The sequence below is a fragment of the Anopheles darlingi genome, chromosome 3, assembly GCF_943734745.1.
Source record: "Anopheles darlingi chromosome 3, idAnoDarlMG_H_01, whole genome shotgun sequence".
In the NCBI taxonomy this organism is placed as follows: Eukaryota; Metazoa; Arthropoda; class Insecta; order Diptera; family Culicidae; genus Anopheles; species Anopheles darlingi.
In genome coordinates this window covers 65,858,468-65,882,673 of record NC_064875.1, presented here as the reverse complement: position 1 = coordinate 65,882,673, position 24,206 = coordinate 65,858,468, and the positions used below count along the sequence as shown (strand labels likewise).

Here is a 24,206-nt window from a genome sequence, read left to right as displayed (position 1 = left end):
TTTCTTTCCTTTCTTTAATCTTGTAAACATTTCGGATTTGCGCATTTGGTGCGAGACATCAGGGAGTCATGTTCTTCGTCTATTTATTCAAAAACATACTCTTACACCTACTATAGACTATTCACAACGTTTTTGTCAATGAAGTCACACACGCAGTACCGTGACTCAATCTCTCCCGAGCCGTAGCGACTGGGACTTCTGCATACAATCGAACGAACACAACGCAGCGTACGATCATCTGAGCCTGAGACTAATGGCTGTCTTTAATCGCTTGTAATCTGATGGTTGACTTTATACCCTGCCATCACTGGACTCCCTACTGGAGTGTCGACCTCGGTGTCGGACTGGAGTGTCGACCATCTTGTCAATCGAGAGTTCTTATTCTACTTCGAACCATTTGATTTCATGAGTATTTGAGTTCCTTTTTCAGGACATACAAGGTGCAGTAGATGAGATGTTGGATGAGAATAAGATTAATAGAGAGAGAAAGATATAGAAAGTAGATAGATAGATCCTAACTAAACTAACCTACTACTGGGAGCTCTTTGTTACTGGAGTGAGTATGGTAGAGGGTGGGCAGTGACTCTTGGGGAGAATCGATGAGGGAATTGGTATTGAGTGCTTCTAGAAGTTAAACGGTATGGCAGGTTTTGGGTACGAGTAGCCGGTCGATTCCTCCGGTGGTAGGTACTCGGGAGCAGGAGTCGTCCGCACAGTTGTCGTTGTCTTTGGTGGCAGTGTGAGTGGATTCGGTGGCTTCGGATAATCGTAGCCACAGCTGCCGTCAGGGTTCAGCTCCGCTCCGTTACAACCCTTCTCCGTTGTCGTCGTCGTTGGACGACGGGTGGTGGTTGTTGGCCGGGGCGTTGTTGTCGTCGGTCTCGGGGTGGTACGCTGTGGATGGAATATAAATTCCGTCGGTGAGAAGGGGGTCTCACAATGAATGCAGATCCTATTTACCCTTGTGGTTGTTGTCGTCACTGGCGGCAGATACTCCTGCGGTGGTGTCGTCCGACGTGTGGTCGTCCGCGTGGTAGTAGTCGTAGGACGAGGTGTGGTCTTCCAGGAGGAATAATTGAAATCACATTAAGTTCTGGTCCTCAAGGAGTCCTCAAAGGCGATACTTACAGTTGTCGGACGTCGAGTAGTAGTTGTTGAAACTCGGTTCGGAAGCGTAAAGGATTGATCCGGTTTCGGGTAGTCATATCCACAGCTTCCATCTGGATTCTGAGCCAAAATTGGACACTTCGTGGTGGTTATGATGCGCTGGGTAGTGCGTGTGGTTGGCCGAGTGGTCGTGGTGGTTCGACGGGTAGTCTAAAATAGGAATTATGCATAAGTGAACGCTTCCATTAAAATATGAGTTAATACCCAAGCATACCGTGGTCGTGGGTCTCGTTGTTGTCCGACGCGTGGTCGTGGTTGGTGGTAGATACTCTTGAGAAGGTGTTGTCCTGCGCGTGGTGGTTGTCGTTCGGCGTGTAGTCTGTATCGGGATTGAATACAAAAATTAATGCATTTTCTAAATCGCTAGAAACACTCGCCTGTGCACTAACCGTAGTAGTCCGTGGAGTAGTGGTAGACACTCTGTTCGGAAGCGTAAAGGACTGATCTGGTTTCGGGTAGTCATATCCACAGCTTCCATCAGGATTCTGGGCCGATGGCGGACACTTGGTCGTCGTTACGATACGCGGAGTGGTGCGCGTTGTTGGACGCGTTGTTGTAGTAGTTCTCCGAGTAGTCTACAAATAAGTGTTACACATATTCAATTGAAATTGTAATGCAAAAGAAGGTGATGTTCAAATTACCGTCGTAGTAGGACGTGTAGTTGTCGTGGTACGACGCGTGGTAGTAGTCGTCGGTCTTGTAGTGGTAGTGGTACGACGTGTTGTCTGAAATATAGAACACATAAATGAGTACTAGATGCTTTTTATCCAACGCAACAAACGACATACTGTAGTAGGCCTTGTAGTAGTGGTTGACACACGGTTCGGTAGTGTAAAGGACTGATCCGGTTTCGGGTAGTCATATCCACAGCTTCCATCTGGATTCTGAGCCAAAATTGGACACTTCGTGGTGGTTATGATGCGCTGGGTAGTGCGTGTGGTTGGCCGAGTGGTCGTGGTGGTTCGACGGGTAGTCTAAAATAGGAATTATGCATAAGTGAACGCTTCCATTAAAATATGAGTTAATACCCAAGCATACCGTGGTCGTGGGTCTCGTTGTTGTCCGACGCGTGGTCGTGGTTGGTGGTAGATACTCTTGAGAAGGTGTTGTCCTGCGCGTGGTGGTTGTCGTTCGGCGTGTAGTCTGTATCGGGATTGAATACAAAAATTAATGCATTTTCTAAATCGCTAGAAACACTCGCCTGTGCACTAACCGTAGTAGTCCGTGGAGTAGTGGTAGACACTCTGTTCGGAAGCGTAAAGGACTGATCTGGTTTCGGGTAGTCATATCCACAGCTTCCATCCGGATTCTGGGCCGATGGCGGACACTTGGTCGTCGTTACGATACGCGGAGTGGTGCGCGTTGTTGGACGCGTTGTTGTAGTAGTTCTCCGAGTAGTCTACAAATAAGTGTTACACATATTCAATTGAAATTGTAATGCAAAAGAAGGTGATGTTCAAATTACCGTCGTAGTAGGACGTGTAGTTGTCGTGGTACGACGCGTGGTAGTAGTCGTCGGTCTTGTAGTGGTAGTGGTACGACGTGTTGTCTGAAATATAGAGCACACAAGTGAATACTAGATGCTTTTTATCCAACGCAACAAACGACATACTGTAGTAGGCCTTGTAGTGGTGGTGGACACACGGTTGGGTAGCGTGAAGGATTGATCCGGTTTCGGGTAATCATATCCACAGCTTCCATCTGGATTCTGAGCCGAAATAGGACACTTCGTTGTGGTTATGATGCGCTGGGTAGTGCGTGTGGTTGGCCGAGTGGTCGTGGTGGTTCGACGGGTAGTCTAAAATAGGAATTATGCATAAGTGAACGCTTCCATTAAAATATGAGTTAATACCCAAGCATACCGTGGTCGTGGGTCTCGTTGTTGTCCGACGCGTGGTCGTGGTTGGTGGTAGATACTCTTGAGAAGGTGTTGTCCTGCGCGTGGTGGTTGTCGTTCGGCGTGTAGTCTGTATCGGGATTGAATACAAAAATTAATGCATTTTCTAAATCGCTAGAAACACTCGCCTGTACACTAACCGTAGTAGTCCGTGGAGTAGTGGTAGACACTCTGTTCGGAAGCGTAAAGGACTGATCTGGTTTCGGATAGTCATATCCACAGCTTCCATCAGGATTCTGAGCCGATGGCGGACACTTGGTCGTCGTTACGATACGCGGAGTGGTGCGCGTTGTTGGACGCGTTGTTGTAGTAGTTCTCCGAGTAGTCTACAAATAAGTGTTACACATATTCAATTGAAATTGTAATGCAAAAGAAGGTGATGTTCAAATTACCGTCGTAGTAGGACGTGTAGTTGTCGTGGTACGACGCGTGGTAGTAGTCGTCGGTCTTGTAGTGGTAGTGGTACGACGTGTTGTCTGAAATATAGAACACATAAATGAATACTAGATGCTTTTTATCCAACGTAACAAACGACATACTGTAGTAGGCCTTGTAGTGGTGGTGGACACACGGTTCGGTAGTGTAAAGGACTGGTCCGGTTTTGGGTAGTCATATCCACAGCTTCCATCTGGATTCTGAGCTGAAGGAGGACACTTTGTCGTCGTTACGATACGTGGAGTTATGCGCGTCGTTGGACGTGTGGTAGTTGTCGTCCTTCGAGTGGTCTATAGAAATCGAAAAGAGTAAACATTACACGTTTAATATAAGCCTAGTCCGCCTGGTAACCGCTACCAACCGTAGGAGGGCGTGTGGTCGTAGTGGTACGACGGGTAGTTGTTGTTGGAGGAAGATATTCCTGAGCCGGCGTAGTCCTGGGAGTCGTGGTTGTTGTACGACGCGTCTATAAAAACCGGAAATATTAAAGACATTCAGCTCGTTTAATTTCTAGTATTATATTACGTAAGGTCTTCACTTACCGTTGTCGTAGGTCTACGCGTTGTCGTGGTCGTTGACACTCGGTTAGGTAGTGTGAACGATTGATCTGGTTTCGGATAATCATATCCACAGCTTCCGTCAGGGTTTTGCTCCGATGGCGCACACTTGGTGGTGGTCACTATCCGTGGAGTTGTTGTCCTTCTGGTAGTGGTCGTCGTTGGTCTAGTTGTAGTTGTTGTGCGTCTCGTAGTCTACACACCACACAATCGAATGAAACCGATTGTAAGTTAGGGAAGAAAAAGTATATAGCAACGCTAGAACCCACCGTTGTAGTAGGTCGTGTTGTGGTGGTTGTTCTTCTGGTAGTTGTCGTTGGAGGCAAATATTCTTGTGACGGAGTTGTTCTTCTTGTCGTGGTCGTCCGGCGAGTAGTCTACAATGAATCAATTGTTAATAAGATGGTGGTGAAATTATCTCTCGAATATCCTTGATCTATTCTAATCCTACCGTCGTTGGACGAGTAGTTGTTGTTGAGACACGGCTCGGGAGCGTAAAGGACTGATCTGGTTTCGGGTAATCATATCCACAGCTTCCATCAGGATTCTGAGCCGATGGCGGACACTTGGTAGTCGTTACGATTCTCGGCGTCGTCGTGCGCCTGGTTGTCGTCGTCGTTGGCCTAGTGGTAGTCGTCGTGCGCCTTGTAGTCTACTCAAACAAAACACCAAATTTCGTTGAAAAATGTTCCACCATTAGCCGAATTATAATCCTCCAATCACTCACCGTCGTTGTGGGGCGCGTCGTCGTTCGCCTGGTGGTAGTGGTCGGTGGTAGATACTCTTGAGGCGGTGTTGTCCTGCGCGTGGTCGTCGTTGTTCGCCGCGTTGTCTAAATTATGCAAATGAAATGTAAATCAAATCCAATCAATCCTCTCACGCACGTTGTAATGCGGGCAACCCTTAGGCCTACGATCCATACCGTTGTGGTCGGCACACGGTTCGGCAGGGTGAACGATTGGTCCGGTTTCGGATAATCATAGCCACAGCTTCCGTCCGGATTTTGTGCCGATGCGGCACACTTCTTCTCGGTCGTCGTTACGATGCGCGGCGTTGTTCTCGTCGTTGTGAACGGCGTTGTTCGACGAGTCGTCTGCAAGTCGGAGGCGTCACATACAAGGGTTCATAGATACATACTTAATGTGAATCTGAACCGAATTTAGACGAATCGCCACCGAGGGGAGGGAGCAGATTAGAATGAAATATCGATTGCTTACCGTTGTGGTTGGCCTCGGAGTCGTGGTCGTCGTCCTTCGGGGCGTTGTCTAAGTTTTGTTTAAACAGAATTAGGATAACATAAATTTTCGGTTAGCGAACTTCATCAAAACAAACACAAAATAGTGAGAACAGTTAACACCTACCGTCGTTGGCCTTGGAGTGGTAGTCGAAACTCGGTTCGGAATGGTGAAGCTTTGATCTGGTTTCGGATAATCGTATCCACAGCTTCCATCAGGGTTCTGGGCCGACAGGGGACACTTAGTGGTCGTCACAATTCTGCGCGTCGTCGTCGTTGGCCTGGTCGTCGTCGTCGTACGACGTGTTGTCTATGGAACACCGAACTAAGTTACAGATCGACTGCACCTCATCTGGAAACCACCGGCAATGAAGTGATACTTACCGTTGTCGTAGGACGTCTTGTCGTCGTCGTCGTCGTCGTTGTTGGACGTGTGGTCTACAGCGAATGCACATCGAGATTGAACGTTGTATTAGATAACGAAAACCTTGCGTTCTGCTCATCGCGCACTTCATCTCATCTTACCGTCGTAGTTCGGCGCGTCGTGGTGGTCGGTGGTAGATACTCGTTCGGTAGCGTGAACGATTGGTCCGGTTTCGGATAATCGTAACCACAGCTGCCGTCCGGATTCTGGGCCGTCACCGCACACTTGCGCGGTGGTTCCTCGAACGGGACCTTCGGTTTGTCGTAGTGATAGCCATCCTCCTGGAGGATGTTATTACCACCGGTATAGCCACCTCTCAGTATCGTCGATATGTCCGCCGACGCCGTGCCGAACGCAACAAGTACACCGAGCAACGCGAATGCTGAGCTGCTCCTCTGTACGTAAAGTGGATGAGAAAAGAGATGAATATCAGGGGATCAAGCAATTACTGCGCGTTATTTGTGGCGATCGTAGGTTGCTCCGTGTCAACAACCATTCGGTAGCCACGGGGTCAAACTCGTGATGCTGATCTTCTATGACGCACGTGCTCAACACACACACACACACACGCACAGCACAGAAGTGGTAGAAGGATGACCTCTCGTCAGACCTCTCTGTCCCCGGGTCGGTCAGTAGTGAAGCCATTTGTCAACGAGTAACGCCGACAAGGCTCATAATATCGATAAGGAAGATGGCCATATGGCTTGGCCCTCCCTCATCCCGTTTCGGTGCACGCAGTTGCGAGCTAGTTGTGGCAATAGTAGTAATGGTCACCGATCCGGTCTGCCTGCCGGCCTCAAAGGTTAGGCGTCAAGGTCTGTCAAGGTCCGACGGCGAAGGCTTCTCGCTGGCGCTCGTCCTGTCCAACAAACTTGGCGTCTAATTTACGATCGTCGGCGTGAGCTTGCGCCTTAACGAGAGAAGTAACTGCTACTGCTGCCCGTCAGTATCGGATTTGTCATCAAAAGGTAAAAAAAAGGGGGAATCCTCGATACACACGCACCGCCGGTGCATCGGCACATTGGCGCGTGTTCTACGTTCTTCCCCTGCCATTTCTGGAATGAAATTAATTTGCTCAAGGTCTCCGCTCAGTTGGTTGGTTAGCGATGCGAATCACTCTTCGTCGAGTCGGCATCGAATCGAGCGATACTTTCAATTTCAACTGCAGGTGGTGGGAGTGTGTGTGTGTGTGCGGCAGATGCACATATGATGCGCTCGTTGGGTCAAACGAAACCCTCCCCCTTCATACGCGGCACATCGATTGATCGATTGTGTAACCCGGCGTGCTCCTGGAGAACGGCGACAGTAACGACGACAACACACGCGGGGGGCACCCTAATGATCATGGTGGATCGTACGGTGAAATAGTTAACATTTCTGGCCGGCTGGCTGCCAGAACGGGGCCCACATCAGCATTTATCAAATCTCTAGATCACTGCGCTTGACTCACGCTTGCTAGCCCCCTTTCAACGCACCGAAGGGAGCGTGTTCCGTCTTCCTGGCAATTGTCTTTGTCGCATTTGTCCCGGGGTGTGCGGGCGCGTAAGGCAATATTGCCGCCAATCGGAATGATCGACTGTACGGGCATGGATTCAAATCTTCCGTAATTACAAGGCATCTTTCAGCGCCATTCTAGAACGCTACGCGATGGAGCGAAGTAAACGATCTCTTCGGTGAGAGGGAGAGAATTCTTAATTGATGACCTTCAGGAGCATTCGTCGCTTCTTTGTTGCAAAGCGCGCGCGTGTGTGTGTGTGTGTGTGTGTGAGTGAGTGTAGAGGGGTTCACTTATCAAAGGATGCGCTGGCACCAGGAGAACGCAAACATCCCCTTTTAGCACCACGAATCAATTGGTCGCGTACGTGATGATTACCGTGAGATTACCATTTGATGGCAACCTGGTTCATCGATTATTCGCAACCTTCGTTGCGTTTGCTCGTTGACCTACATACACACTGCGCTGATAACGATGGGCAACAACAAAGTCTCGTTACTTATGTTGCTAGCCGAGCGCAGAATGCATTCAACGGAGTGCGCCCAGTTGTTGATGCAATTAATCAATCCACACGGGAGGCAGCATATGTGATCTGTGCTACCTACGCGCGTAGCAGCACATTGCACAGCGAGGCCAAACCAATCTTACGAATCTATTAACCGCACATTTTTCACCATAATGATCACTTCGGTGACGGTCCTCGGCCACGAACGAGCGGTATTATCATGTGTTCTTTGTCCGATGCTGTGACCACATTAAGGGAACAGTTCGTTTATTTATTCGTTAATTTGATTTCATACCCACCCACCCTCCCTAGTGCCTGTTGACACTAGGCGATCGTGCGATCCGGTTTCGACCTGCGGCAGCGTGAACCCGTGAAAGGTTAACGCGTTCTGTCAGTTCTGCCGGTAGCTAGAGATCGGCATGAGAGCGCTAACGTGCGCACACAACCTACCTGCTTTCGGTGTCGAGGAGTACAACAACATAATCGCGCAACGCGCATCCCGAAATCACGGTTCCCTTCCACCGACACCATTAGCAGCAACGGTGGCTTCACCACAACCAACAGCAAACTAATTGCCTTCGATTATCGACTACTTATGAATAGTAAACACATATGGTGGTACGTCGCGAACCGTCACCACCTCCACCTCATTCATAGCATGATCGATCTGTTCTCGACCAACGCTGGAGCATTCCCACGGCGACCACGACCGAACGTTTAGCGCGTAAAGGTCGATCCGCAAGCCAGCATCGAAATCACCCCCCGGGAGACGACGACGTTTGACCGTCGTAGGTGTCATCAAGCACCTGTCAGAACCTGTGCTTGTTGGACACGAGTGCCCACGGTGTACTCACACTGTCGCTGCCGCTTATGCAAACAATCATACCGCACCGCGCAATGGGAGGATCGCACGCCGCAGCATTGCTTACTATTTGTCTTTGGTTTTCGGTTCTACGACGGCGGCGATAAGTGGCTTTACAACCCATGTACTCTTCAGACTGTTGTTCAAGAACTTTAAAGCTGATTTTGGAGATCTTTAACGCTATCCAGCGCACTGTCGAACAATTTAAAATTTTTGCGGGGATTTTTAAAGGCAGTATTTCTGGAAAAAAAAATTCAAAAACTGAGCGTTTGCGCTGTGTTCAACTTAAACTTTAATTTAGCCGTGTTTAAACACGATTTTACGGATATTTTTGGCGGTTTCGGGGGCCAAAAATGGTTAAAACGAATAAAAGAACACAACGCTCCAGCAAGCAACGAACCCCTCGTTTTGACATTACAGTGGCACGTGTTGATGGACTAGAGTGCACATAAACGGAAGCACACACACACAAAAACAACAATCCCTGCACATGATTACCTCATTAACGCGTGCGTGCGTAAGAAGCCCGCATTAGCAAATGGCTGGGCGCCATTTGATACGTGGACGTGAAGAGAAAAAAAACCCGAAAAGACTAACGAACGTGGCCGCTGCAAAATGCCAATGTCCAAGACATCTTCTTGTTCGCATGAAGGACGCGTTGCGTCGCCGTGCTTAAGAATCTCACCTCCAGAGGCGCCAGAAAAGGGCTACCGAAGGATGTGCGGCCAATTAGTTAACCTCAAATTACGATTCTCTCTGTACCGTGGCGTTGTGGTCGCGGCGTTCGCGATTTTTGGTGACTCAATTTGTGCGGCGGGAGGTAAAAGTGCAGGATAATCGCGCTAAACTTTCGACGCCGATTCTGAGCCACATCTTACATGCCGTAGACGACGACGGCGACGACGACGCCAACGTCGACAACGCCGTCGAAGGTCGTGCATCCCGCGGTGGTCAACGATGAAAAAAGGGAAAGAAAAGAAATGAAGCTTCGCTCGGCTGTCGATTCCGTGAGAAGGATGGCCAATAAAGATGTGGCCGGTTATGCAATTGTGGAGTGGGTGGATGGAAGGGCGTCCGCCGCATCCCTTTGCGCTCCATCCAATCTGAACTGGTTCGACCGGGTTCCGTTCGAGCGAAGGGCGCAGGGTAGCCCTCGCTCTGCTCTACTCCCCGTCGAACACATCGAATTTACCGGTTTCTGTGAATTGATGCGTCTGTTTGTCGTCGTGCTTACTGCTACATCACAACATAGGTCAACGCAACGGATCGATAATTCCCCGTTCTGCTCCTAACAGGCTCGTTAACTGGCTCGCTCTTCCTTGGGAATTTGGTTGAAGGCTTCCCAAAGCACTTCGTACACATCAAACGGACACCCGGATTTAATTGAATTCAGATGTCACCTTGGTGTGCGATTCCACGTTGTACTCGAAAAGTGGCCAAAGTCGTTCCGTTTCGTTACGGTTTCACTTCGTTCGAGAAATGTGAGCCACAAACACCGTCAACGAGGTAACCGTCCTGCGAGTAATTAAAACACAACTCGATAGAAGCCTTCTGCCTGCTGACCCCTGGCCGGTATGGCCGACCATTCGACGTGGTTACCATGTGTTGTCGCTGATGGCGATCGATTTGATCAATCGAGAGAAACACGCGAAGAATCGAACGCGACAGAATTAACGCTCCGTTAATGCTCGACGGTGATGGTGGTCGTCGTCTTGCTATTGGGATGATGCGCCACTGAAGGTCGAAGCGGAGGATGCTAATGGAATGGACAAGCAAACACGTTCCGGTACGGGGTACCCTTTCCCTTTCGCTGACATCTGTCGTTAGCGATCGAGGCAGATTCCATCCGAGAGCCGCTCGATCGATCAACATTCTCGAGTCCTACGCGCCGAGCGTCCTAGCATCTGTTTTGAGTTCATTAAAGGGATTTAAATGTTTAATTTTCGATTGGCTCTGCTCGTTTGCCTCAAAAACTTCGAACGAAGGAGGATTATCTTCGTCTACCGAGCGCCTCGATCTGCGCTCTCCGTCGTGTCCATTCGCGCACGCATAAGACACGCAGACCGCGGCACAGCTCGTAAATAAGATGCCCTTATCTTAATTTAATTACCCACATCAGAGGACAATTAGCCCGGAGGGGGGGTGGCGAACTGGCTGTGAAAACAGTGGTTGTTGTTTCCAGAAAAACAAATCAGATTCTTAGATCGCCATCTCACAGCCTCTGGTGCTCCGTTTAGTCAGCGATTACACGCAGCAACAACGCAGCCGCATGATTGTCACCTCGCGAACTGCCACCGCACGTACACCTGTCCATCATGTCCGGTGGCCCGGGCTCCGGTTAGCGAGACGTACAAAGAGCAAAATCGGTTCACAATTTTGCAACGACCTCTGGCCCTCTGGCTCTGGCTGTGACCTCACTGTCATCTGCAGCATTCTCGTGCGCGCTGCTGTGCAAACCTCCCAAGTGGTGGCCACTTCAATGCAATCAGCTGGGAATGATCGGTGTCCCCAAAAGCGGCTGCGGCTGCATAACAGTGTCATGGTCCCTCCCCCGCCTGAGCACCTAAAACCATGCCTGATGGCTAACGGTGCTGTATGCACATTAATTCATCCCTCTAATTTTTTTTTAACGGTCCTGAGGGTGTGGTTAGTCTTTGAGTTAGTCACCGAGCTGGTGTGCTATTGGGCAGCATTCCTTCCAACTTCATAATTCTGGAACGCGAAATTTGATACATTCCCCGCTTCGATGCGATGTGTTCGATGGAAATATGCGCAACCATTTGTTTGGACATCCTATTTGTCGAACTCTCACGCAGTCGTTCGCAGAACGAAAAGAAGCGCCTGCGAAAAAATTGCCGCCAAAGTTCGACTCTGAACTCGCCTTGAGTAGTAACGATAGTGTCCCCCATAAGGTACCGCCACTCAAATGTCCCGTTTTTTTCACATTTTCATTTTTTGATACTTTCTCGTCTAAAGTACCGTATCGGCCGCCGGAGGGGGATGGACATCAAATTTGTGACAAATTGTGGCGCGTGTCGTAAACCTCCTTTCGGGGGAGCGAGGAGAAGGGGACAACTCACTATCTTGCGAGATGGAATTTGAGTAAGCAAAAAAGCGAAGCGAAAATCTCATTAAAAGATGAAGCCTTGTTTGCAAAGAAGATAAGAGAGAGAGAGAGAGAGAGAGAGAGAGAGAGAGAGAGAGAGAGAGAGAACAATGTCTGAGTAGCCACTGCAAAAAGTTCAACGACTTCGTCGTCGCGCGAATCTTTAGAACGACTTCCCGCAAACAAATCCCTGACGTAAGCTCGAGGGCGGCTTCGACCGAGGTTCTAGCAACCATTTGGATCGCGAACGAGCCAAGAGGATATCTGGATAACGAGTGGGTAATAAAGAAGGAGCCTGTATGGTTTAATGACCTGCGCTTGATGATCCTCTTGATGATGACTTCTTATGAGCAATACCATCACGATTAATAGGATTTTCGAGCGGCTGCGACATCATCATGTCGGAACTCACGAGGATAAGCTGTACCTGTTAATGAACTTCATAAGCATCACAGCAGCTGGCAGAGCGATTTTTCATTAATTTGGTAACAGTGGGAATGTAGTGGCAACAGCGGTGCTTAACCTCTCGTAGCAGGACAATCAATCAAAGGGCTTAATTAGACTTTGCGTCACATGCGCGCCTAGTCACACCTTGGGATCACAAACATTTGGAACAACCAACTCATTTTAACCAAAAATCATCTTAAGCAATCCAGGGATCACTAACACACACAGAAACACCGGTCCGCTCGATCGATCTTGGCGAACGCGAAAACTATGTCACGGTTGATGGTTGCAGCTTGGATTTTCTCTTGGCACGGAAACGCATGATGCTTCGTTTAGCGTCCAGCTCGTCCAATTCCCTCTTCACATCAGCCCGCCAGCACCGCACGCCATATCATAAATCGTACAAGACATCCGATACGACCACACGACCAGCGGCAACACCGAAATGATAATAGCTATCAGCACTCCAACAACCTGCTCCGCACGATGGCTCGATCTTGGATGACCTTAAAGCGCCGTGCGCGTCATTTTCGAGAAGATGCATCCGAGCAGAGAGCGCCGCCGGTGAGGGAGCAGTTTGGTGACCGAATTGGTGGTCCAGGAGGCGCCCTCCAGCCGAAAACGAAATCGAAACACACACGAGGCCCGTCTTGCCTAACCGCTTCTGCGGCGACGCTTGTCGCTGACCTATCCACACACACACACACACGCGCGCGCTCGCGCTCGATCAATTCACGGTCTAGCTCAATTAGCATAGGAGCATAGGATCGCGGTCGTTCGCTCCTCGTGATCACTCTCGGCAACGCGATGGCATGCGCTGGGGACATATTATGCAACAGATGCCCCTGGAATACCCTAGGCAGGTGTGTGTGTTCCATATGCGGCCATCTTGTTTTAGGGTCATTTCGATTCGACTTTTCGGCACGAATGGCGCCTGCTAACGCCTCCGTCTTCCCCGTTATCAGCATCGAAGCGTAGAGGAGGGGGAGGCGGTGACCCACCCAACGGGCATGTATGCAACACGGCAACGGGCATCTCTCCCACGTCAAATCATCGCTTGCATCGGCGCTGCACCGGTTCTTGCGATTGTCCCTCTTGTCCCCGGCCCCTCCCCTTATGGGGGAAGCTGTCTCTGGGTCACTGGGACTGGACTTGACGCAATGTTGGTCCCCGTTGGGTGTTGCATGGAGGAGGACAAAGTGTAGCATTAGCATAACCAAATATCAATCATCCATATTTATGAGAAAACCATGCCAAAACGGTGCAACTACGCGGTGACGGTGCGTTGCCAAACCGTGGCGTGTACCCCTCACCAACACGGGACAGTATCTGGTTCAGGAACCATCAGCCGCTGACCGCCTGAGAGGCCCCTGGGAGAGGCCACACATACACACACACACACACACACGCGCGTATGGGCGCGTATCGGAATCGGAGTCCACCACAAACCGGCAGCCTCCAAAACAAACAAGGTAATGAGGTTTCCATGTTTTGCGCGTCCATTCATCAGTGGAAGTGTCAGCGCGCATTCCACGGCGGCTATCAGGTGTCGGCGTTCCCTCTGACACCTGACCTAGGCGCTAGGTACGCCTAGCGACTCCGGCTCCGTTCCGATCTCATTTCGTTTGCTCTGACCGCTCCGGTCGGTTGATTAAACAATGGGATCATTAAATGTCACCAGCGGCATCAGGGCCGGTGATACGTAATCGGGGCCCGAGGGTAACGTGGAATGGAAAACATAACGCTGCTAAAAGCCAGCACGAAAACCATACAGCTAGTAGCTGCAGCTCACTTCCGTGTGTGAGGAAACTAACTCCTAGTATTCGAGCCGAGGATGGCTAAACCATTGTGAACTGTCAAACTGTGGGAAATCCTAGTAGCCACAGATTAGTAGCGGAACTAGTTCTTAGTCACGCCAATATTGCAGAAGCTTCCTTTGCATCGTGCAACCTTGAGTGGATCTAACATGTCCTTCCGAAATAACTGCCATCAAGGAAGCGGATCTATGACTGGACTTGGCCAGCGAACTAAGCGCTGCTATGAGTCACCGAAAGAACCCGTCAATAATGATGTCCCCAAATCGGTGTAATCTGTGTTCGATGTGTATTTTCGCCAATGCTAGCCACTGGCTTTTTTGTTCCGTTTATCACGAACGTGAATTTAGCTGCCTAGGGATCCATGTAAAAGGCTACTCCCGGGTCCGTGTACGGTGCAAATGTTTCGTTGCGCATTCCACATTAGTGGCATTTGCATATACAAGGCATCCGGCGTAAATCATGATCGTTTATCCAGCATTTTTATCTTCGTCTCTCCGTCCAGTGTTTCACCTTAGAGGCATCTTCTCGTCATCGCCATCGCCACACATACACGCGCGCGCGCGATTCTAAGTTCGGTTGACATCTCTACTAGCCAGTCAGCCCCCAACTCCCAAAGAACCCTTGTGACATCCCCATAACCACAGAGACTGGTAGCTGCGGCTACTGGTGACTGGAGCGCCTGGAAGGTGTGGGCTGCTGTCACTGACTTTGATCACCTGTCGTCAGCATTCCCTTTGTCGCGCGGCGCGTGTCTCGCATCCGGATCTACCGTAAAGGCTCTCGAGGTGCTGACAGGCGCCAACGCACGAGCGTTCTGTCTATTTTGATGCCGGTTTATGAGCAATCCGGGTTGTGGTACCGCCAGTCGCTAAAACGGATCTAAATCCGCCACTCCAACAGCCGTGCGTGTGCGTGTGACATGGCCATTTGCTAACACTAGCACGTCCCTGGACGTGCCGTGAACTACAAACGCCCCAAGATCAGGAACTCCGGACCACACGTTCCGTTCTGCGTACACGAAATCTGGGAGGAACTTCGAAGGCGGATCAAATTAACCAAAAATATTCTTCCCAGAACAACTTACCATGTTGGTAGTGATAGGCCACTTGGGCTGCTTCTTGGTTAAATTCACACACCCGCACACACACACCGTGAGAACACGAGGGTTTTTTTTTCTATTTGCTCAATCAAATTCACAATCTCACATAATCCAGCAGGATTGTTTTTGTTCACCCACGATCACTCACGATCTGGTTTGGTTTTGGCATTAATCCTACACGTTCTAGATTCACGATCGTCACTCAGGATACTCTGGCGTTATCCTGGCATCCCTGATCCACACCAAACTACACACACACACACACACACACACACAGCTACACTGGCACGTGCAGACGCACGCTAGATCACCGGGCGAGCCGCGAGGCGAGGGCTCTGCGCAAGAGAACGAGAACCAAGAGGCGCCAAAATCCGCCGCGGACTGAAATGCGCTGCGAATTTCAAAGTCTTATTTATACGCGAGAAGATCGCGCCGGCGACAACAGTGACGACGACGACGACGACGACGACGACGATGATGGTCCAACGGGGTGTCTCTTCGCTCCGATCGCCGCGAACACGAACTACTACTAGCCTTCCTCCCGCCCCCCGCCCGCCTTCGCTCGACAGGATGGATGCTGTGTGGATAATGCTGCGTCGGTTCGGCCTCGGCCACGAGCTCGTGGTGGGACTTGACGATTGGCGCTGATGGCGAGATGCCCTCGAGCTCGCATGTGGCTGGCACTGGCAGGATGATGTTTTGCTAATGTTTATATGTTTATTAATTTTTAATGGTCGAGATCGATCTGCAGTGATTTGATGGTGATGAAGTAATAAAGACACTTCGGATGCAGGGAACGCTACTACTACTTGCTTCTTAGCGCATCTGTCAGTTCAGGTAGCTGATCAAGGAATTGATGTGTCAGATAGGAGGATCTTAGTAGTCCTTGATTGTTCCGCAGCTGTCTAAATGGAATGACAAGCTTCATATGGAATCGACTTCCACTGTCACTCGCTAAAGATCGTTACATTTTGAATGCTGGACGCTTGAAACCAGCGATATCGCGCGTAAGGTAAATGGTCGTTAAGTTATAAAATTGAAGGTGATCTACTGTACTTTCACAAATAAGCATTACGAAAAATGTCCCATCATGGGTAACATAAAATCTGGAATGTTAAAGACCAATATTTTGGTTTATTTCTTCGTTCACATGATTGGTGATTTTTTTTTTACTCTCCTATTTTTTATTCTCGAATTTCTCCTGATTGTTGCACCTCAGAAACGATTCAGTTAGAGACTCCTGCTTGAAACAGCAATAACTATAGACTTTCTACGATATTTAATACCAGATCAGATCGGTATAGCGAACTAATATACTCCTTTGCCATTCCATTCCTTTGCTACTTTTTTGTAAATTTAAAAACATCGTAAGAAACGCTGTCAAAATATTTCACATTCACTCCACAGTCCTCTCAAAAAGGAAATTCCAGAACTCTCAGCTCCCTTGCTTACCATCCCCCCCCGGCAGACAGCTTCCTTTCTTTTGGCGCGCAAGAGATCAAAACGAGCCTTCGGTAGCCTTCGGGGACAATGTCACGTTAAAGACCTCTCTGCTCCGATCGCACCTTTGACAGGTTGACCACCGCCGCCACCGGTCAGTCGATCTTCGCACCTTCCTTACCGGTGGCAACCGGCAGGTGCATACCGCGCGCGTGTGTGTGTGACCCATGAGCCGAGCGCATCGTTAAACGCTAGTCACCGGAGGTCAGTCGGGGTCGCCCCAGGGGGGCAGAAGCTAAAAATTAGTTTATTGTTGCTTTGCTGTGACATTTTAATGGCGGACGCGCCACGTGCCTTGAGAGGTCGCATAATGCTTTGATGATTGATTTTGGCCGCAGCGAACGCAACCCATAAACGGATTTCGCCATTTGTCTTCCCCTGTCGTCGCTGTCGACTGCTCATTCCTGCTGCTAGGAATCTGGTTTGAAATTATGAAACAGGTGGCGCATAGGACGGTTCTACGTGCAGGATGTTCCTACTTGGTAATGCAACTCACGTACCATCCCGCAATTGCATTCACCATGAGCATCTAGCAGTGCAACAATACATTAGAAGAACGATTCAAAGGTGTTGATATAGCGACACAGATTGCTCATATTGTAGCACGATTAACTTGTTAACAGGCACGTTAGTCAGGCAGCGTCGTCCATTGAATTGTAAACTGCAATGTGAATGTTGATGATGCATACTAGTGCTAGTGATGATGTGCATTTTGAAAAAAAAGGTTTTCATTTCATGCTTCAAAGCATAACATATGATATTGTGGCTGACTGAATTCAAAACTCCAGCTCCATCGCTCCATCAAATTGCTACCATCCATCTACCACCAAACGGATGCAAACGAACGGATTTTCGGTGTACGGCGGATTTGAAAATGGCCTTTTATGCCATCAAAATTGATTGCCTCAGGTGTACCGCGTGCCATTTGCAACTTTTCGCGCGAAAACTGCACGATGCATCCTGTCGATGCGGTGCCGACAGCGACATGAATGTCACGGACGTAAACGAACGAAACGGCGCTTGTAGTCACTAATTATAACAAGGACAATGATCCTTCAAATGGCGCTCTCCTGGCCAATCCTCCGGATACTGCTGATATTTCGCGAAATGTTGAAAAGACGAAAGTGAAAGCCTCCTCGGCCACGCGAAGATGCACGCACGTCGCGTCTGTATGCAACCTCATATGTGGTGGCCTCGACGAACTCATGACCCAGTCCAGGTGACCGACTGATTGCCTGACCGAAAGCAAACCTGTTTCTGACCGCGACTGACCTGCGACACATCGATCGATCGATCGCCCGTCCGTCCATCCGTCCGTCCGTTACGCGCAGCGGACGTACCTCCGCTCTGATAACGGCTCCAAGCGTCCCAAAAATGGAGCCACGAGTCGTAGTATTCAACCGGCAAGAAATAGACTAATCCAACGCCAGAAAACCGTGAATGAGAAGGTGTCTAAAATATGCGCGAAAACGACGAGATACGCTGGTGCGATAGCGCGTGGCTAACGATGTTTTCGAAAAAAAGGAAAAACAGAAACCAACCGTCAACGCAACCGAGGTTGGCGAGTTCGAGGTTCAAGCTGTTCTAAATTTGTGACCAGCGTAGAAACGAGCGTAAAGAAACGGAGAAAAGATAAAAAAAAAACAGAAAGATGCAAACGAGCTCAACGAACGATCAAGCGACGAACCTGCGATAAGGTTTTGAAGAATTTGTTGCGATCATTCCGTGGCCTGTTTGCCGTTGCATTCAGTTTTATAGTTCCACTATTGCTACACAGTTTTAGGAACATTTGGAGAGGATTTTCATGAAATATGGATAATCAATACATGTGATGCATATTGGCGATCGAGAACCAATTACGTCATCGAGGCTGTTCCTCAGGGAATCCTCATTCCGTCTGCGGCCTTCAACATGTACAAAAAGAGATTTTCCATTCCAGCTTACTCCACTGTGAAGATGCACACCGGGGCGCTGCAATGTGGAGAAAATTATGTTCAAAAGCAGCCGCCACAAAGCAACGAAACGTGCGCCCTTGAAATACTGACTACTGCCACCGCTCTGCTGCTGTCGCCGCCGGCCGGGGCACTTGTAACAGGACCGGGGCATAATTTATGACACAATAACTACATCCGAAACTGCCCGCCCGCTGGCCTGTTCGCTGGTCTTGCCGCGACCAAGCTGAGGAACGAACGAAAACGGCATATTCAACCCCAAAAAGTGAAGCTCCGGCCTGAAGAGGTCGAGCCTCGATTGCCTTCGATTTTGTGTCGAAAAGTTCAACCGAACGCAAGCGAGCGCAAGCAGCACACGCAGGTGGACGCCGCATCGCAGATCGTCCTTTATCACAAACACATATACACACAGGCACTCTCGAATGAACCAAGTCCGATAACATAATAGCAATTTTCGATGATACGATCATCGCATTAAAGACTAAAGTGGACGGCGAGTGTGATCGGTACTCCATTGAGGTAGCCACGGGAGACGAGATTGACTCTGGGCGCTCGTCCTAGCAGCTCAGTGTCGATCAGTGTCGGCCATGCTGTGAGGTGATGGTCAATCCGGAACCTGCGCTCAGCAGTATTAACCTGAAACCTGCCCAAATTTATTGAGTGTCGAGGCAGAGAGAACAAAACGAGAGAAAGATAGAAAGAAAGAGAGAGAGAGAGAGAGAGAGAGAGAGAGAGAGCAATAGAAACAGAGACAGAAAGAAAGAGCAGCAAAGAAAATGTTTGCAAAGAATTGACCAAATACGATGGAATCTCACCGAAATGCCTTTATTTATGCTTCAAGGATCTTCGGCCACCGCCAGACCTGGCCTCTACCAGACGCTCTATCACAGAACCGGCACACCGCAAGCACGATACCTCTCGGTTTCTATTCTTGAACGAGCTATTTTGGATAATCGGTGAGGATGGGCCGCGCATTTTGTCGCGCATTTTGATTACGAGCGCGGCCCACATATCCGGTTTTGGATGGTGAAGAAGAACCGGCAGCAAGCAACAATAAAAGAAGAAGAAGACAATCAGCGACACCAGAACCAGTTCTCCGTCGAATCGAACGTTTCGGGTGTGATCGAGATTGAGCAGCGGGGTTATGATAGCTCCGGCGCGCCGACGGTTGGCGGCGATAGAAAACGGCAATTGTCACCGTCCGGCGGCGGCGCACTCGCGCGCTGGGTATTGTGTGTTGTGTTGGACAAGAATGCAAGGCCGGTTGAGAAGCGGCCACCAGCAGGAGCATCTCGCATGCCCGTCTGGTACGGCGATCGATGATCGAACCGTCCCGTGATGGTCAGGGACCAATGGTACACGGGCTAGCATTGAGCTAGATTCGATTGACAATCATTGCCACCAGCACGGAACTAGAACACTGAACTAGCTGCTGGTGCTGCTACCGCTGCCGCTGATGTTGATTCACTCCCACGTTCTCGCCCTTTCTGCTTCTACCTTCGATGATCGTCTGATAAGCATATTAAAGATGGCATCAGCATAAGGATCGCGGTCTGGTCTGGTTGGGTGGATTTTGCGGCGAATCAAGACAAACAGTCCGACGAACGGACGCGCATGGAATTAATGAGGCAGCGATTCGACTTCTTATAGCCCCCGCCGTAGCTCATCTTCAAAACAAGTTTCGATTTTTTCAATGCAAAAATTCATAACTTTTTGCGTCAACAGTTCGAATACGCGAATAGCACGAAGTTGGTTCTGCAGATCTCTGTCTCTCTCTCTCTCTCTCTCTCTCTCTCTCTTTCTCTTTCTCTCTTTCTCTCTTTCTAGCGATGGAATCAAGTCTGCAGGCCCTCCTTGATCTTCACGCGGTCCGAAGGGGGCAGTTAGAACACACAATACTCGATCATTAGTGGTGCTGGAGTCGATCGATTACTTACTTCATTCCCTTGTGAATGTCATAACCTCAAATTTCGTCACCCTGACCTTTACCTTTACGACCTTGCGGTGCCTGTAGGTTTCTTATCCACCCTTAAAAAAGGATCGCCATCCCACACTAACACACACTGAGTGGTGCAAAAATGATGAACGATCAGGAACTGGTTGGTGTTTACCTGGAACAACGCACGCACGCACGCACGCACGCACAGAAGCGATCCACATGGAATGGGACGACGATTGAAGCCCAAATCGTCTTCAGGCCGGCTTAACCGGGCCACTATCAAGAGCCAAGAGTCAAGCAAGATAAATTACCTTTCAAGCTTATGCTAATCGGGGCGAGGTAGCTCGATCAAAACAGGGGGTAGGTTGGGTGTTATCGCGACCACCATTTGTCATAATTTGGCTTCCAGCAGCAGCGACAGCAACAGCAGCGCCAACTCGTTCTGTGGCCCGGTGACAGCAGTGGCCGAAAAATGCGTCCACAAACACACCGCACCATCCCTCCATCCCTCAAGCACATCAATCTCCGGTCGGTCCGGTTCTGTAAACAATGCGGATCTTTCGGGATTTTGCTTCATTCTCGTAATAGGATCCATCAGGATTAAAGCAACAACCAGATTGATGGGGATGCGGTTATCAGCGCAGCGAATTAAGGGCGACGATTGAACGATACATCAAGCCGTTCTAGGGACCCTCAACCCAGGAAATCAACTGAGGCGACACATTCCAGAAAACCGGCTTCCGGCGATCGTTCCTCCGTTCGTCAGCCTCCATTGACAGGGATTCCGACACATTTCGCGGACCTCATTATCGACACCCTTGTGTGCGTGCGTGTGTGTGCGTGTGTGTATTGACGTCCTTGCGGTAATTGCGTGTATCTTGTGGAATGACGGATAATGAACGATGTACAACGATCAGTGTCTTCAATCCATCAGTGATCGAACAACTGCCCCCTCGAGGCACAAACCAATCATCACCAAAAGCACCACACGTTCCGCAGTGCCGAGTGGCCTAGTGTGTGACGAATCACACAAAAGAAGCTTTTGATCGAACAAAGCGGCCGATTGGATTCGGTGAATTTGGGTTTCTTCCGCAAAATGCCACACTTTTCGTTCCGCCAACGGTGGTTCGAATCTCGGCCAGGATATTCTGTCCCCTTCTGACAATCTGGTTCAGTGGTCCGATTTCCGCATTACACGATACTGCACTGGTGTGTCTCGGGTGTTTTGGCTTCGGTCGACCTCGGACCTCTCGCGGTAAAGTCGCCACAAGTTTCGGGGTTCTCTTCGCGAATGTCGCACATTTTCGCGTCGCCATAAAATTGGACGCCCGCTTCCGATGCGCTCAGCATACAGCGTCAGGCAGGCAGGTAGTTTCCTCCAAAGCGGCTGTTGACCTCCTGGTGCGATGGTGGCCATCTTTTCGGTATTATAAATTTTTGGGGAGAGATGACGAACCTCGCCGTTCGATGGGAATGTAATATTGAAAACGGTGCTGCTGGTGCTGCTGGCGGTGTATCGGTAGTTCCCCCGGTCGAACACGGTCGCCGTACACCGGTGTGCGATATCGGTGGCTGAAGAGCCACCAATCAACAACAACATCATCAGCAAGCGATCGCCAGTCAGCGTGTGTTGCGTTTCGCAATCCATCCAGCGATAGCGGACGAACGAGTTTAAAAGACTTGAATTTATCAACCGGCTGGCCTTGCGATGGGCCCAGGGAGTTTCCCCCTTGTCCGGCAACCTTAGGAGCGCCCATTTTCTGACGAAGAAAGATGAGCGCCATGGCGGACCCCAGACTGGTCAAAATATGTGGAACCAACGAAGCATCGTCAGTAGGAGGATCGGTATGAGCTGAGGAAGGGAGCTATCGGCGAGGCCGAAGCGCCACTATCGTTTGGAGGGATCAGATTAGCGCTAGTCGTCACCGCTCACTACAGTGAGTGAGATGCGCAGCCCAAGGAGACGAAAACGTGACATTGAGGCACCGTCCGGACCGGATGATTCGTACCCCATTCCGGATGGGATGACACCCGGGGCCGCCATGGAAGGATCGAGCCTCGAGAGCTCCACTCGAAACACTCGACGCCACACATTACCGCCACGAGGACACTCTGACGTCGCCAAATCATTCGCTATTCTGAAATTCCCAAAAATGACCATCCGGCACTGACGGCTATCGAAAGCACTTGTGTGGACATCGTTTGGCGGGCGATCGAGGGCCAAACTCTGTCGCTGTCAAGGGAGACAACACTTCGTCCGGTAACTTTCGAAAACCCAGGCGCCAAGATGCATCCTCACCACACAAAACATCTGAAGGACTGTGGCGACTGTCAACTGGGTTCCTTCTTGTGGTAAGGCCAGCCTCTGCAGAATGTCCTCGGTGTGCGCATCTGCGATCGCAAGCACTATTTGGATCCCGGACGATAAATTACAAGCGTGCCATTGTGGCGGTGCGGTGTGTCTTCAGGCGAAGGACGCTTTGTGAACCGTCCCGATCAGCGCGGTAGGTCGTTAATAATGGAAGCTACCTTAGCGATATCGGTAGTTTGAGTCGCGACTGCGTCGGTATGCGTGTCAAAACGAGTCATTTTTGTGGGTCATCGAGTTTTCTGGCAAACTGGCGAGGACCATCGCAAGGCGCGATAAATTGTGCTTCTGGTCGCCATGGTTTCTGGTTGGTTGAACTTTTTGATCGAACGGAAGCTGTCTTATCGTTGACATCGTTCTTCGGGTGAAATATCGGCAGACGTATGCGGTATCTGCAGAAATTTCAACAAACCGGTCTCAATCGAGTAAGCGGTGATGTGATTTTGAGTATTTTTGAAAGGGGTGTGTATTTATCTTAGTAGACATGTACTGCAAACCCTCAGTAGTTGCGTGACCATTTGCTGCAGTCGGTTAAGGCAGAAAAGAGCCCCCGTTTTGCGAGAGAAATCTCAATATTGCGATAAGTGTGTTTTACATATCGGCATTGTCGCCAAAATAGCAAAACTAAAGATTTGGAGAACGACGGCGTTCGATCCCTAACAGTAGAAGAATCCTCTGAAGCCAAGTTCGAGACCACTCGGTTGCAGCGCTTGGCAGGTAAGCAAGTAAGTGTTTTACATCATCATCCACTAAGGAGATAGCCCCTGGGCTAGGAGATTTATAACCCTGGGCAAATTTACAGTAGGCAATACCTTATAATTTATAGATAATGCTATCATTAGTTTCTATAATCTAACTGTAAATTTGCTTGCTCGATCGTCTACGCGTCCCAACCCCAACACTAAAGCAGGTTGGCTGACTCAAATTTGCTTAACAATAATCAAATCCCTGCCCGTTGAAGCGGAGCGATCCATTCCACTCACAACCGAGAGGAAGAGAGAGAAATGATCGCCCATAAAGCTAAGCGCTTTTATGAGTGTGCTGCAAAATCACCGCCCAACAGCCTGGACACTTCCTCAACATCTCGCTGTACGCTTCATCTTCTTAAATCCACGAGCGCCAAACACCTGGCCCAATCGTTAGGCAAGGAGGAAAACAAAATTCTTTCGAATTCTTCCACCGAACGATTACTCTCTTGTGGACTTATGGGCCAGCGCATTTGGGTGGCTACGAAACCGACGAACCGGCTGCGCTAAAACAAGCTTTTTATGAGCAGTACCCAGCCTAAGCCGCCGAGAATCGCGTTTTGAGTTGTCTGGCGAATGGAGCATTAAACCGGCAACACATGGCCATCAACACCGAGGGTAACGCCAACATCAAAACCCCACCCTAATGCTCTAAT

The 24,206-nt window shown here is 49.7% G+C and overlaps 1 protein-coding gene across 7 annotated transcripts; it reads right to left on the bottom strand.

Annotated features, from left to right (window-relative positions):
- Nucleotides 1–72: 72 nt before the first annotated feature.
- Nucleotides 73–15,413, bottom strand: LOC125955264 (mucin-2-like). 7 transcript variants are annotated; one of them, XM_049686328.1, is made up of 26 exons: nt 15,031–15,413; nt 5,816–6,109; nt 5,675–5,728; nt 5,418–5,600; nt 5,274–5,321; nt 4,979–5,149; nt 4,784–4,888; nt 4,508–4,708; nt 4,326–4,433; nt 4,042–4,251; nt 3,861–3,965; nt 3,604–3,789; nt 3,457–3,540; nt 3,205–3,390; nt 3,030–3,134; nt 2,780–2,965; nt 2,633–2,716; nt 2,381–2,566; nt 2,206–2,310; nt 1,956–2,141; nt 1,809–1,892; nt 1,557–1,742; nt 1,382–1,486; nt 1,129–1,317; nt 961–1,059; nt 73–894 (listed from the first exon to the last, which is right to left on the bottom strand). In XM_049686328.1, the coding sequence occupies exons 1-26, from the start codon at nt 15,031–15,033 to the stop codon at nt 625–627; spliced, it is 3,723 nt and encodes a 1,240-aa protein (XP_049542285.1). In that variant the 5' UTR covers nt 15,034–15,413; the 3' UTR covers nt 73–624. The 7 variants fall into 7 exon arrangements, with proteins under 7 accessions (XP_049542285.1, XP_049542290.1, XP_049542289.1 ...); XM_049686333.1 differs by lacking the exons at nt 1,382–1,486; nt 1,557–1,742; nt 1,809–1,892; nt 1,956–2,141; XM_049686332.1 differs by lacking the exons at nt 1,557–1,742; nt 1,809–1,892; nt 1,956–2,141; nt 2,206–2,310.
- Between the last annotated feature and the right edge of the window lie 8,793 nt (nt 15,414–24,206).

Excerpts from the sequence above, each read along its gene's own strand:
- LOC125955264 (XM_049686328.1), bottom strand. Across the intron at positions 3,966-4,041 it reads CGCGTAGACCTACGACAACG|ACGCGTCGTACAACAACCAC; the intron begins GTAAGTGAAGAC and ends CGGTTTTTATAG. Across the intron at positions 2,717-2,779 it reads CCACTACAAGGCCTACTACA|ACAACACGTCGTACCACTAC; the intron begins GTATGTCGTTTG and ends TCTATATTTCAG.